This window comes from Nerophis ophidion, linkage group LG08 (genome assembly GCF_033978795.1).
Source record: "Nerophis ophidion isolate RoL-2023_Sa linkage group LG08, RoL_Noph_v1.0, whole genome shotgun sequence".
Taxonomy (NCBI): domain Eukaryota; kingdom Metazoa; phylum Chordata; class Actinopteri; order Syngnathiformes; family Syngnathidae; genus Nerophis; species Nerophis ophidion.
The window spans coordinates 13,368,791-13,381,594 of record NC_084618.1 but is presented as its reverse complement, the minus strand read 5'-3'; the positions used below and the strand labels follow the sequence as shown (position 1 = coordinate 13,381,594).

At 43.6% G+C, this 12,804-nt stretch overlaps 1 protein-coding gene and 1 long non-coding RNA gene across 5 annotated transcripts in view; one reads left to right on the top strand and one right to left on the bottom strand.

Moving 5' to 3' along the window:
- Positions 1-12,804, top strand: part of LOC133557340 (uncharacterized) — a 252,154-nt gene that overhangs the window by 157,709 nt on the left and 81,641 nt on the right. The gene's annotated exons all lie outside the window — the stretch shown is intronic.
- Positions 2,128-7,711, bottom strand: srsf2a (serine and arginine rich splicing factor 2a). Of its 4 annotated transcripts, XR_009807747.1 has the most exons (4): positions 7,201-7,711; positions 3,856-4,174; positions 2,976-3,066; positions 2,128-2,554 (listed from the first exon to the last, which is right to left on the bottom strand). XR_009807747.1 is itself a non-coding variant. In XM_061907730.1 (3 exons), the coding sequence occupies exons 1-2, from the start codon at positions 7,533-7,535 to the stop codon at positions 3,874-3,876; spliced, it is 636 nt and encodes a 211-aa protein (XP_061763714.1). In that variant the 5' UTR covers positions 7,536-7,711; the 3' UTR covers positions 2,128-3,562; positions 3,856-3,873. The 4 variants fall into 4 exon arrangements, 3 of the variants coding, with proteins under 3 accessions (XP_061763714.1, XP_061763713.1, XP_061763711.1); XM_061907730.1 differs by having other exon boundaries at positions 2,128-3,562; XM_061907729.1 differs by having other exon boundaries at positions 2,128-3,066.

Genomic DNA, 12,804 nt, shown 5'->3' with positions numbered 1-12,804 from the left:
GACAAGTGGGAACCCATCATTCATTCACACCTGGTGGTGGTAAGCTACACATCTGTAGCCACAGCTGCCCTGGGGTAGACTGATGGCCCCTCTGACCACCACCAATCATTCATTCATCAGTGTGAGCATCACTGGGGGCAAGGGTGACGTGTCCCTGCCCAAGGATACAACGGCAGCGATTTGGATTAATAGGTGGGAAGCAAACCTGCAACCCTCAGGTTTCTGCCACGGCCGCTCTACCCACAATATAAACAGCGTGTCTGCCCAATGACGTTATAACTGTAGAAAGATCGAGGGAGAGTTATTGGTTTCGTATGTGGGTTTTTTGTTAGGCAGTTTCATTAACTTCCTCCCAGCGCGGTAACAACACACAACAGCCGTCACGTTTTAGTCTACCGTAAAGCAGTACGTCTGCCGTAAACAGCAATGTTGTGACACTCTTAAACAAGACAATACTGCCATCTACTGTACATGCATATGGTAGGAAAAATAGTGATGGAATAGAACGAGGATGGAAAATTCAACCCTTAACTCAACATTGAGTAGATGAGTGTTATGTGTAAATAAATGAACACTGAAATTCAAGTATTTTATATATGTATATAAATAAAATAAATGTATACAGTATATAGCTAGAATTCACTGAAAGTCAAGTATTTATTTTATTGTAACAACACCCCATCCCCCACAATCAGAGGTTTCAAGGTTCGCAAGTATGCCTGGGTCTTCCCGCCGGTCGAACGTGTCCGAAACACCTCCCTAGGGTGGCGTTCGGGTAGCATCCTTAGCAGATTGCCCGAACCACCTCATCTGGCTCCTCCCCATGTAGAGGAGCAGCGGCTTTACTTTTTGAGCCCCCCCCCCCCCGGACGACAGAGCTTCTCACCCTATATCTAAGGGAGAGACCCGCTATCCGGCCGAGGAAACTCATTTCGGCCGCTTGTACCCGTGATTTTGTCCTATCGGTGATAACCCAAAGCTCATGACCATAGGTGAGGATGGGATCGTAGATCGTCCGGTAAATTACACCTCGACGGATCGATACAGCGTCCGCATTACTGAAGACGCCGCACCGATCCGCCTGTCGATCTCACGATCCACTCTTCCCTCACTCTTGAGCAAGACCCCAAGGTATTTGAACTCCTCCACTTGGGGCAGGGTCCCCTCCCCAATTTGGAGATGGCACTCCACCTTTTCACGGGCGAGAACCATGGACTCTGACTTGGAGGTGCCGGGGAAATATACATTAAATGTGTTTGCTAAGACAAATAGGGCATTAAAAGATACTTATAAAAAAAAAGATTGATGATAGATCTGTTCAAGTCTGCAGTGTGGAAAGTACAAACATGACTTCTTTTCAACATTGTGGAGTGCGGCCCTTTTTTGTGTTTATACCATAAAAAACGGGGTTATGACAAGAGGACTTAACACAATTTATCAAATGAGCCTTGAAGGAAAAATACATATGTGACTGAGACCCTTTCACGTCCCAAGCGTAAAAGTGAGGGGAGCCCTATGGGTTAAAAAAAAAAAAGAAAAATCTATTTTGCATTGGTTTTGAGGAATAAAAACGGCTCCCGCATGCTAATTTGTGACTGAGACCCTTACAAATCCCAAACATAAAATTGAGGGGCGCCCTACAGGTTTAGAAAAACAATTAAAAAATATATATTTTGTATTGGTTTTGAGAAGGAAAGTCAAAACAGCTCCCGCATGCTTTGATTTTTTTGGTGTGTGGCCCTCAGCTGACATCCTTGAAGCAGACCTAAAAGTTCAAACACTTACACAGATCATAATCCTTTGAAGGGACTGGACTCTCTATTAACTAGACCCACTTGATGTCCATTGCCCAGGGACGGGGGGGTCCCCACATCAGCGGTCCCCTCCGAGGTTTCTCATTGTATCCCATTGAGTTGGGTTTTCTCTTGCCCTGATGTGGGATCTGAGTCGAGAATGTTGTTGTGGCTTGTGCAGCCCTTTGAGACACTTGTGATTTAGGGCTATATAAATAAACTTTGATTGATTTACTGCACCCTGAATGCGGTGCCTTGCACAAGTGAAGCTTACACAAATACCCGACAAATTTCCGTTTGAAGCGGGACTCAAAGACAAATCACACAAAGGCGATTTCAAACTAAAATGTTTATTGGCATTCTCCTGAAGTAAACACAGAATTAGAGGTTATCAGGGGAATGCGTTGCACAAAAGATGTGATGAGGCAGCCAAAAGTGGCTTTTTTGTTTTTTTAAGTCAACCCTTCCATGTGAGCCACACTGGACCCACGTCCCAAAAACCCAATGATGAACCAGACAGGGGGCGGGGGGGAGAGTAAGGAACGACACAAGAGGGTAATCAAAAGGGAACGAGACCAGGAGAGAGAAGGGGAGGTAAGGAGGGGGGATGATCTGCCACACTTGTGAGCTTACAAACCGCAGCGGAGGGTCGAGCCCCGGAACAGTGCCGGGCACTCAGCACCGCAACACGCCACACCATGTCACCACCGCACTGCACCTTAACAGCTAACCAGCATTACTCAACTGCTACACAACTGCGCCTAGTGCACAAAAGATACACAAGAAAGAGGGTTAGAGTCATAGGAAGCAACTTTAACCAGACAGAGTTGACAGAAAAAGCAAACGTTGCAGTCACAATTAACAAAACAAAGCCACACTCACAAGATGCATTATTGTACAGTTGTCCAGTTGAATGGGAAACATTTTTAAAACTGACAATCTCTGGAAATCATAACTATTTGAGGGGTGGAAAAAGAATAACAGTCTATCAAAAGAAATAACTCAAACAAGGTTTATTGAAGAGTATCAATCCAAAAATTGATATGGCAATTTTAAATGGAGGCGGACAAAAAAAAAAAAAGCGTACAAATCTCTTAAAGACTCGTTTACGTAAACGCTGACAATGACATTTGTTTGGGTAAATTAACTTTTGAAAACATTTTAGAATATGTTCCAAATAACCTTTCAGTCTGCATTCAGTGGCAACAGTGGAGTCCCCTTGATCATTGAGACTCTTCCTGACGTCCTTGGCAAACCATCATTCATCTGAAATCTGGAAAAATAAGACACAGCACAGTCAGCAAGGGCAACACACAAAGACGCAGCATCATTTCCTATTGTGTGCATGTTCTAAATAAATCAAGTTTTACACCTAACATGTCCTGTATTGTCCTTACTGGTTAGGCACCTTCCATGGAACCACAAGACTAGCTCTTTGCACGCGGACATATTAGAAAACAAACCTTAGGCTGCGGCGCGTTTCCCTTGTGAGGGGCGGAAGGGAACGCACGGGCGGGCCGAGCGCGTCCGCCAGCGATCCCCGTGAACGTACCTCACCACACCACCTCAAACACCAACTGACAGCCCCGCACCACCGCCATGACGACCTGCTCCTGAGCAACCAACCGTTGCCTGGGTGACCAGCTCCTTAGCAACTGCCGTCGCCCTCAGCAACAGGCAGGTCACATGGGCGGGCCACACACTACAACTGCTCTCATACTGCCACACCCCCATCTCCTTCTCCTCTCTTTGCAAACAGGACTCAGCAGCTTGGAGGAAAGAATTCCACATTTAGGTGAACGTTTGAGTGAATCACACCCATATACACTCACATACCCCAAATTTGGATGCTTATGGGCAACATCTACAAACTCTTGGTTGCATACGTGTGCGTTTTATACTACAGCACACGCTGTTGAGAGCCAAATTGTATTTACCATTTCTAAATATGGTGACGCTTCTGCTGACGTGGTGGCACATGTGAAAGTCACAACGGCAACACCAAGTCAGCAAAAAACACATTTGCATTTGTCAAATAAGTTCCACCCATCCCCTCAAATACCGTTGTGCCGCATCCAACTTAGGGGATTCCTTCGAAGTCCTCTGGAGACTTGGGCCGGCTCTTGGATTTTGACCTGGATCTGGACCCTCGGTTGGAAGGCGGGGTGTGACTCCTTGACTTAGACCGGGACCTAGATGGGGACTTGGACTTGCTCCTGCGAGGGGTCCTGGACTTGGACTTAGACTTGGACTTAGACCTGGACCGCGACCTGGAGTAGGAGCGGGACCTGGAGCGGCTGTAGCGACGGCGACTCCTGGATCGGGAGCGGCTCCTGCTCTTGGAACGACTGCGCCTACGCCGACGGGGGCTTGCTGAGCGTCTGTGGGGGAGAGAAACATTCAATGGTCACATCAACCACAACAATAGAGACAACTGTATGGTGGCTACTTAGCGGGTACTAGATTTAAATACACAGATTGAATACATGCTAAAATGTACGACACAATTATGCGACCTGAGGAACTTCAAGTATGTATGTTTCACACTTGATCGACACCATCTAAAGACCCACTTTTAATCCCTGGCTTTTAAAACTACGTGAGTTGTGTGGTCCTGTGTTTTTACATTTGTATATAATGTTTTAATTAGTTTTAACCTTTAAAATAATTTTTGATCACTTATTTTGTTTTTAATTCGGTCACTGCAAAGGATAGTATTTGAATCTTGTTTTTAATATTTTGTGCAGCACCTTGGAAAAATGTTTGTTGTTTAAATGTGCTATATGGATCGTGAGTAGCAACTTGACCGCTATTGTCGGAGTTCAACTATTTTGTTTTGATTACCTTGATTTTCCAATGACGCAGAACACTAACATTTTCAGATCGGAGTACTTGCGCCGGAAAACTATGACAAAATTTGGCAGGTTAACACACAACAAAACTCCCCTGTGAAAAATATAAATGTTCAGTAAAATGATCACTTGAATCCATATTCTAATACCGGGATCAGACTTAGACAACCTAATGATCCACAATGGAAATTGTTTCACACAGTAGCTCAGTTACAAAGGATGGAAATGATTTTTACCAATCACCAACTGTGACACCTTTTTTGTTTAGCAAGTTCCGTAAGAGTTAGTGCTGCAAGGGTTTCTGGATATTTGTTCTGTTAAAGTGCGGATGTTCTCCCGAAATGTGCTTGTCATTCTTGTTTGGGGTGGGTTCACAGTGTGGCGCATATTTGTAACAGTGTTAAAGTTGTTTATACGGACACCCTCAGTATGACCTGTATGGCTGTCGACAAAGTATACCTGGCATTCACTTGTGTGTGTGAAAACCTGTGGATATTATGTGATTGGGCCGGTGTGCAAAAGGCACGCTTCCAATATTGTTGTCTGGGTGAAAATTGGGAAATTTTTTGCCCCAGGAGATTTTTGAGAAGGAGACTGAAATTTTGGAGTCTCCCGGGAAAATCGTGAGGGTTTGGCAAGTACGACTAGGAGACCCAACTGCTCTGTACTTCTCCCTACGTCCGTGTACCACTCCGTACAGCTGCGTTTCAAAAATCATAAATTTTACTTTTTAAAACAGATACCAATAAAGTCTGATATTACATTTTAAAGCATTTATTAGCCAATATTATCAAACATCTCAAATTGTTATTATTATTACATCCATAACCGTGGATGCATGTGCAAAAGCGCTATATACTTGACTATACAGTAATCTATATCTGGCCGTATGAGTGGGAATAAGAGAGAAAGAAGGTGCGGATTTGGTAACAAATGAAGGAAAACTTAATTCCCAATAAAAACAGCAGGATTTCCATCGTCTGGCGGTGGTTCGGCTTCAAGTGGGAATATGTCGAACAGACAACCATAATTTGTCAAGTGTTGCATATGTAGCGTCATTTGAAAAGTCACCCGCTAGAGCAGGGGTAGGGAACCTATGGCTCTAGAGCCAGACGTGGCTCTTTTGATGACTGCATCTGGCTCTCAGATCAATCTTAACTGACATTGCTTAACACGATAATTATGAATAATTCAGCTGAAAATCACAGTGATAAAAATAACGTGCAAAATATAAGACATTCTCATGCATTTAAATCCATCCATCCGTTTTCTACCACACCTGTTCAAGAAGTCGCCTTGATGGTAAGAAGTATTTTATGATTTAATTTTAACTAAAGAAATATACAAACAAAAATCGCTCACAGCGGAGGCCCAACTTGGGCTAAGGAACAAAGCCAACGCATAAACAGACTATGAACACAAATCAAACAAAACTTACTTGGCATGGCATGAAGCATGAAACTATGGCAAGGCATGAAATAAGTCAGCACAGGGCAACTGACTGGCAAAGACGAGCTTAAATAATGCCTCTGATTAGTGCTCGGGGAGCAGGTGAGCGGGCATTTTGTCCACCAGAGACAAGTGGACAAAAGGAGTAACCAAGGAAACCAGTAAAGGGAGTGGAAAAAAACAGGAACAGAGTCCAAAAGACAAACAGCACATGGCCAAACAAAAACATGATCAACAGACATGACATTTTATTTATTATTGGTTAGCTTCAGAATAACAATGTTATTAAGAAGAATAAGAGACTTATTATACTCTAAAAATGTTGGTATTACTTAAAAATGCACGCATTAAGTTGTATTCAGTGTTAAAAAATATGATATGGCTCTCACGGAAATACATTTTGAAATATTTGGCTTTCATGGCTCACTCAGCCAAAAAGGTTCCCGACCCCTGCGCTAGAGAATGAAGAGAATTTCATAAGCGTAGTAACATACCATATAGGACAAATACTATTTGATTTCCTATTATGCAGCTCATTTTTATTTGACACTTAAAATGTCTGACAATCTTGCACTGTATGTTTTGGAAATGGCTGGAATGTTTGTGCCACTGCGGTAGAAAATGGATGGAAATAGACCTTTGGTCAATTGACTTAGTTGTGATTTCCCTCTCTGCATTAAAGTTTAAAAGTAGCATATATGAATGCAGTACGAAGAAAAATGTTTTAATGTAGACACACAGAATCATCATACTGCTGTGATTATATGCATCAAGTGTTCATTCAAGGCCAAGGCAAAATATCGCAATATATATCGTATATCGCGATATGGCCTAAAAATATCGCGGTATTTAAAAAAAGGCAATATCGCCCAGCCCTAATTGGTTATAAATATATTGTATGGGTTTTTAAAATAAATAAATATCAAAATGGCCCCTGAAGTAAAGAGTATAGTAACTGAAACAAAATGGCTGCAGGGGATCCACTGAAGGTTCAAACACAACGAAGACCCGGAAATGGCGGCCTAGACAAAACAACCACGTGCTACATCGCATTCAGAACGTTTAAAAGTAACAATCTGTGGTTATTTCCCCCCCTGGGAACCTACCCTCCGTATCTGCGCGGCGGCGCTCCCCTGCGGCTGTACATGGAGTCCGGGGGCCGGCCATAGCGGGCCATCTGCACGCGGAGCTCCCGGCCGTCGAGCAGCGCGCCGTCCATGGCGTCCATGGCGTCCTCGGCGTCGCGCTTGTCGTGGAAGCGCACGAAGGCGAAGCCGCGGCTCTCCTTGGTGTATCTGTCCCGGGGGATGTAGACGTCTCCCACCCGCCCGTACTTCTCGAACACGCGGCGCAGGGTCTCCGGCGAGGTGCGGTAGGTCAGGTTGTCCACTTTCAGGGAGGTCATCCCCTCCACGTCTGGCGGCGGCCGGCCGTAACTCATTTTTCTAGCCGGTTACACGACGCTACTCGGTTCTGGACTTGACAATAACAAAGGGTTTCAAAATGTCCACTAGGACTTGAAAATAAGCCGACTTTAAAGGCAGGCATGCGTTGGCGCAGCCCGTACCGCTCGTTGAGACTGTGCAAAATGGCGGCTATGAAGCTTCTTTTCCGCTCTTTCTTTGCCGCCCCGCGGTGGTCTTCTCTGATTGGTCGAGGGGCGGGGCCTTCTTCTGCCTTTTTCTTTTTTTGTTTTTTTTTTAAAAGGGGAACATCATCACAATTTCAGAAGGGTTAAAACTAGAGGTGTGGGGGAAAAATCGATTCGAATACGAATCGAACCGTTTACGTTGTGCGATTCAGAATCGAATCTCATTTTTTAAAAATCGATTTTTTATTTTTTTTGTTTTAAATTTTTTATTTATTTTTTTTTTTTTTTTATCAACCCAACAAACCACTACACAGCAATACCATAACAATCCATCATCTTCCGCTTATCCGAGGTCGGGTCGCGGGGGCAACAGCCTAAGCAGGGAAACCCAGACTTCCCTCTCCCCAGCCACTTCGTCTAGCTCTTCCCGGGGCATCCCGAGGCGTTCCCAGGCCAGCCGGGAGACATAGTCTTCCCAACGTGTCCTGGGTCTTCCCCGTGGCCTCCTACCGGTTGGACATACCCTAAACACCTCCCTAGGGAGGCGTTCGGGTGGCATCCTGACCAGATGCCCGAACCACCTATTCTGGCTCCTCTCGATGTGAAGGAGCAGCGGCTTTACTTTGAGTTCCTCCCGGATGGCAGAGCTTCTCACCCTATCTCTAAGGGAGAGCCCCGCCACACGGCGGAGGAAACTCATTTGGGCCGCTTGTACCCGTGATCTTATCCTTTCGGTCATGACCCAAAGCTCATGACCATAGGTGAGGATGGGAACGTAGATCGACCGGTAAATTGAGAGCTTTGCCTTCCGGCTCAGCTCCTTCTTCACCACAACGGATCGGTACAACGTCCGCATTACTGAAGACGCCGCACCGACCCGCCTGTCGATCTCACGATCCACTCTTCCCTCACTCGTGAACAAGACTCCTAGGTACTTGAACTCCTCCACTTGGGGCAGGGTCTCCTCCCCAACCCGGAGATGGCACTCCACCCTTTTCTGGGCAAGAACCATGGACTCGGACTTGGAGGTGCTGATTCTCTTTACGGTCGCTTCACACTCGGCTGCGAACCGATCCAGCGAAAGCTGAAGATCCCGGTCAGATGAAGCCATCAGGACCACATCATCTGCAAAAAGCAGAGACCTAATACCATAACGATGCAATCCAATTCCAAAACCAAACCTGACCCAGCAACACTCAGAACTGCAATAAACAGAGCAATTGAGAGGAGACAAACACGACACAGAACAAACCAAAAGTCATGAAACAAAAATCAATCAATCAATCATCAATCAATGTTTACTTATCAATCAATCAATCAATGTTTACTTATATAGCCCTAAATCACTAGTGTCTCAAAGGGCTGCACAAACCACTACGACATCCTCGGTAGGCCCACATAAGGGCAAGGAAAACTCACACCCAGTGGGACGTCGGTGACAATGATGACTATGAGAACCTTGGAGGGGAGGAAAGCAATGGATGTCGAGCGGGTCTAACATGATACTGTGAAATTTCAATCCATAATGGATCCAACACAGTCGCGAGAGTCCAGTCCAAAGCGGATCCAACACAGCAGCGAGAGTCCCGTTCACAGCGGAGCCAGCAGGAAACCATCCCAAGCGGAGGCGGATCAGCAGCGCAGAGATGTCCCCAGCCGATACACAGGCGAGCAGTACATGGCCACCGGATCGGACCGGACCCCCTCCACAAGGGAGAGTAGGACATAGGAGAAAAAGAAAAGAAACGGCAGATCAACTGATCGAAAAGGGCTGCACAAACCACAACACAAACCACTACGACATCCTCGGTAGGCCCACATAAGGGCAAGGAAAACTGAATATGAATATGAAAATATGAAAAATGAATGTTATCAACAACAGTATCAATATTAATTATAATTTCAGCATAGCAGTGATTAAAAATCCCTCACTGACATTATCATTAGACATTTATAAAAATAAAAAAAAAAGAACAATAGTGTCACAGTGGCTTACACTTGCATGGCATCTCATAAGCTTGACAACAATGTTTTCACAAAGATAAAATAAGTCATTTTTTTGGTTCGTTTAATTGTTCAAACTAATTTACATTATTGCAATCAGTTGATAAAACATTGTCCTTTACAATTATAAAAGTTTTTTATTTTTTTTTTAAATCTACTACTCTGCTAGCATGTCAGCAGACTGGGGTAGATCCTGCTGCAATCCTATGTATTGAATGAATACAGAATTGTTTTGAATCGGAAAAATATCATTTTTGAATCGAGAATCAAATCGAAAAAAATCAATATATTATCGAATCGTGACCCCAGGAATCGATATTGAATCGAATCGCGGGACACCCAAAGATTCACAGCCCTAGTTAAAACCAATAAAAATCAGTTCCCGGTGGCTAGTTTTTTTTCCCGAAGTTTAAAAAAAAATTTTACCCATCGTGGAATTTTTATTTATAATTGAATCGCTTGTTTATTTTTCAACAAGTTTTTAGTTATTTTTATATCTTTTTTTCCAAATAGTCCAAGAAAGACCACCACATATGAGCAATATTTTGCACTGTTTTACAATTTAATAAATCAAAAACTGATGACATAGTGCTGTATTTTACTTCTTTATTTCTTTTTTTCCAACTGCTTTGCTCTGATTAGGGCAGGGGTCGGGAACCTTTTTGGCTGAGAGAGCCATACAAGCCAAATATTTTAAAAAGCATTTCTGTGAGAGCCATCCATCCATTTTCTACCGCGAGAGCCATATGATATATTTTTTTTCACACTGAATACAACTATATGCGTGCATTTTTAAGTAAAACCAACATTTCTAGAGGATAATAAGTCTCTTATACGTTTTTAATAACATTGTTATTCTTAAGCAAACCAACGATAAATAAAATAATTCTTACCGTTATTGCGACTTCTTGAACAGGTGCGGTAGGAACCGGATGGATGGATTAAAATGCATGACAATGTTTTATATTTTGAACGTTATTTTTGACACTGTGATTACCAGCGGAATTATTCATTTCTTACCGTGTTAAGCAATGTCAGCTAAGATTTATCTGAGAGCCAGATGCAGTCATCAAAAGAGCCACATCTGGCTCCAGAGCCATAGGTTCCCTACCCCTGGATTAGGGGATACTTGAATTAAAAAATGTTCACAGGGGGTACATCACTGAAAAAATGTTGAGAACCACTGGTCTATATGTCCCTAAGATATATATATATATGTCTTGATTGGATTATCCAGAGAATAGTGCTCGATACCGTGGTAGAGCGCAATATGTAGGTGTGGGAAAAATCACAAGACTACTTCATCTCTACAGAACTGTTTCATGAGAGGTTCCGTCAATCATCAGGAGATTTTAATGGAAGCATTCACATACAATGGTTTATATAGGGCACAGAGTGGGTGGGTACAGGCAGGCGTAGGGGCGTAACACGCAAGGACATTAACACATCCGACACGTACGTAGGATTAACCGAAGGAGCGTTCAAAACAAGATGGAATAATCACAACGCTTCCTTTAGAAACCAGACTTTGCGGAATTCTACAGAACTCAGCAAACACATTTGGAACCTCAAAGACAATAATGTTGAATATTCAATAACATGGCAAATTCTTGCATCCAGCACACCTTACAACAGTGGTAATAAAAGATGCAACCTATGCTTGAAAGAGAAACTGTTTATTATATATCATCCAGATCTGTCATCCCTCAACAAGCGCAGTGAAATAATTTCAACATGCCGCCACAGACGGAAACTTACCTCCTAGGTAACACATGAGCCAATCACCACGCCCCTACGCCTGCCTGTACCCACCCACTCTGTGCTCTATATAAACCATTGTATGTGAATGCTTCCATTAAAATCTCCTGATGATTGAGGGAACCCCTCATGAAACAGTTCTGTAGAGATGAAGTAGTCTTGTGATTTTTCTCACACCTACATATATATATATATATATTAGGGCTGGGCAAAATATCGATATATACGATATATCGCGGGTTTGTCTCTGTGCGATATAGAAAATGACTATCGTAAAATTTGAGTATACGTTCTCACGCAGTTGCTTTTTGCTGCAGGTAATACACTACAGGCTCTTCTCGCTCATTCCTATCTCTCCTTCTCACAGACAAGCAGGCGCACAAACTTAAACGCGTCACGTCATCTGTCACATACATATACGCCCTCGCCCAACAGAGAGGTAGCAGACTGGGTAATGTTATCTGTGATGGACGGTCTGAGTCGTAATACGAGAGAAAGAAGGTGCGAATCTGGTAACAAATGAAGTAAGACTTAATTCCCAATAAAAACAGCAGGGGGTCCATCATCTAGCGGTGGTTCGGCTTCAAGTCGAACAGACAACCGTAATTTGTCAAGTGTGGGGGGGGGGGGAAATAATGCTATAAAAAGTAGCATTATTGCTAATACGTAGCATCATTTGAAAATTCACTCGCTAGAGAATGAAGAGAATTTAATAACGTCCGTAATAACATACCACATAGTGAAAGACGAATACTATTTGATTTCCTATAATGCAGCTCATTTTTATTTGAGATTTAAAATGTCTCTGACAATCTTGCACTTTCTGTTTTGGAAATGACTTGAATGTTTGTGCCACTGCTTAATAACTTTAAAAAATACACACATATATACATATATATATATATATATATCTATATCAATCAATCAATGTTTATTTATATAGCCCCAAATCACAAATGTCTCAAAGGACTGCACAAATCATTACGACTACAACATCCTCGGAAGAACCCACAAAAGGGCAAGGAAAACTCACACCCAGTGGGCAGGGAGAATTCACATCCAGTGGGACGCCAGTGACAATGCTGACTATGAGAAACCTTGGAGAGGACCTCAAATGTGGGCAACCCCCCCCCCCCCTAGGGGACCGAAAGCAATGGATGTCGAGCGGGTCTAACATGATACTGTGAAAGTTCAATCCATAGTGGCTCCAACACAACCGCGAGAGTTCAGTTCAAGCGGATCCAAGACAGCAGCGAGAGTCCCGTCCACAGGAAACCATCTCAAGCGGAGGCGGATCAGCAGCGTAGAGATGTCCCCAACCGATACACAGGCGAGCGGTCCATCCTGGGTCCCGACG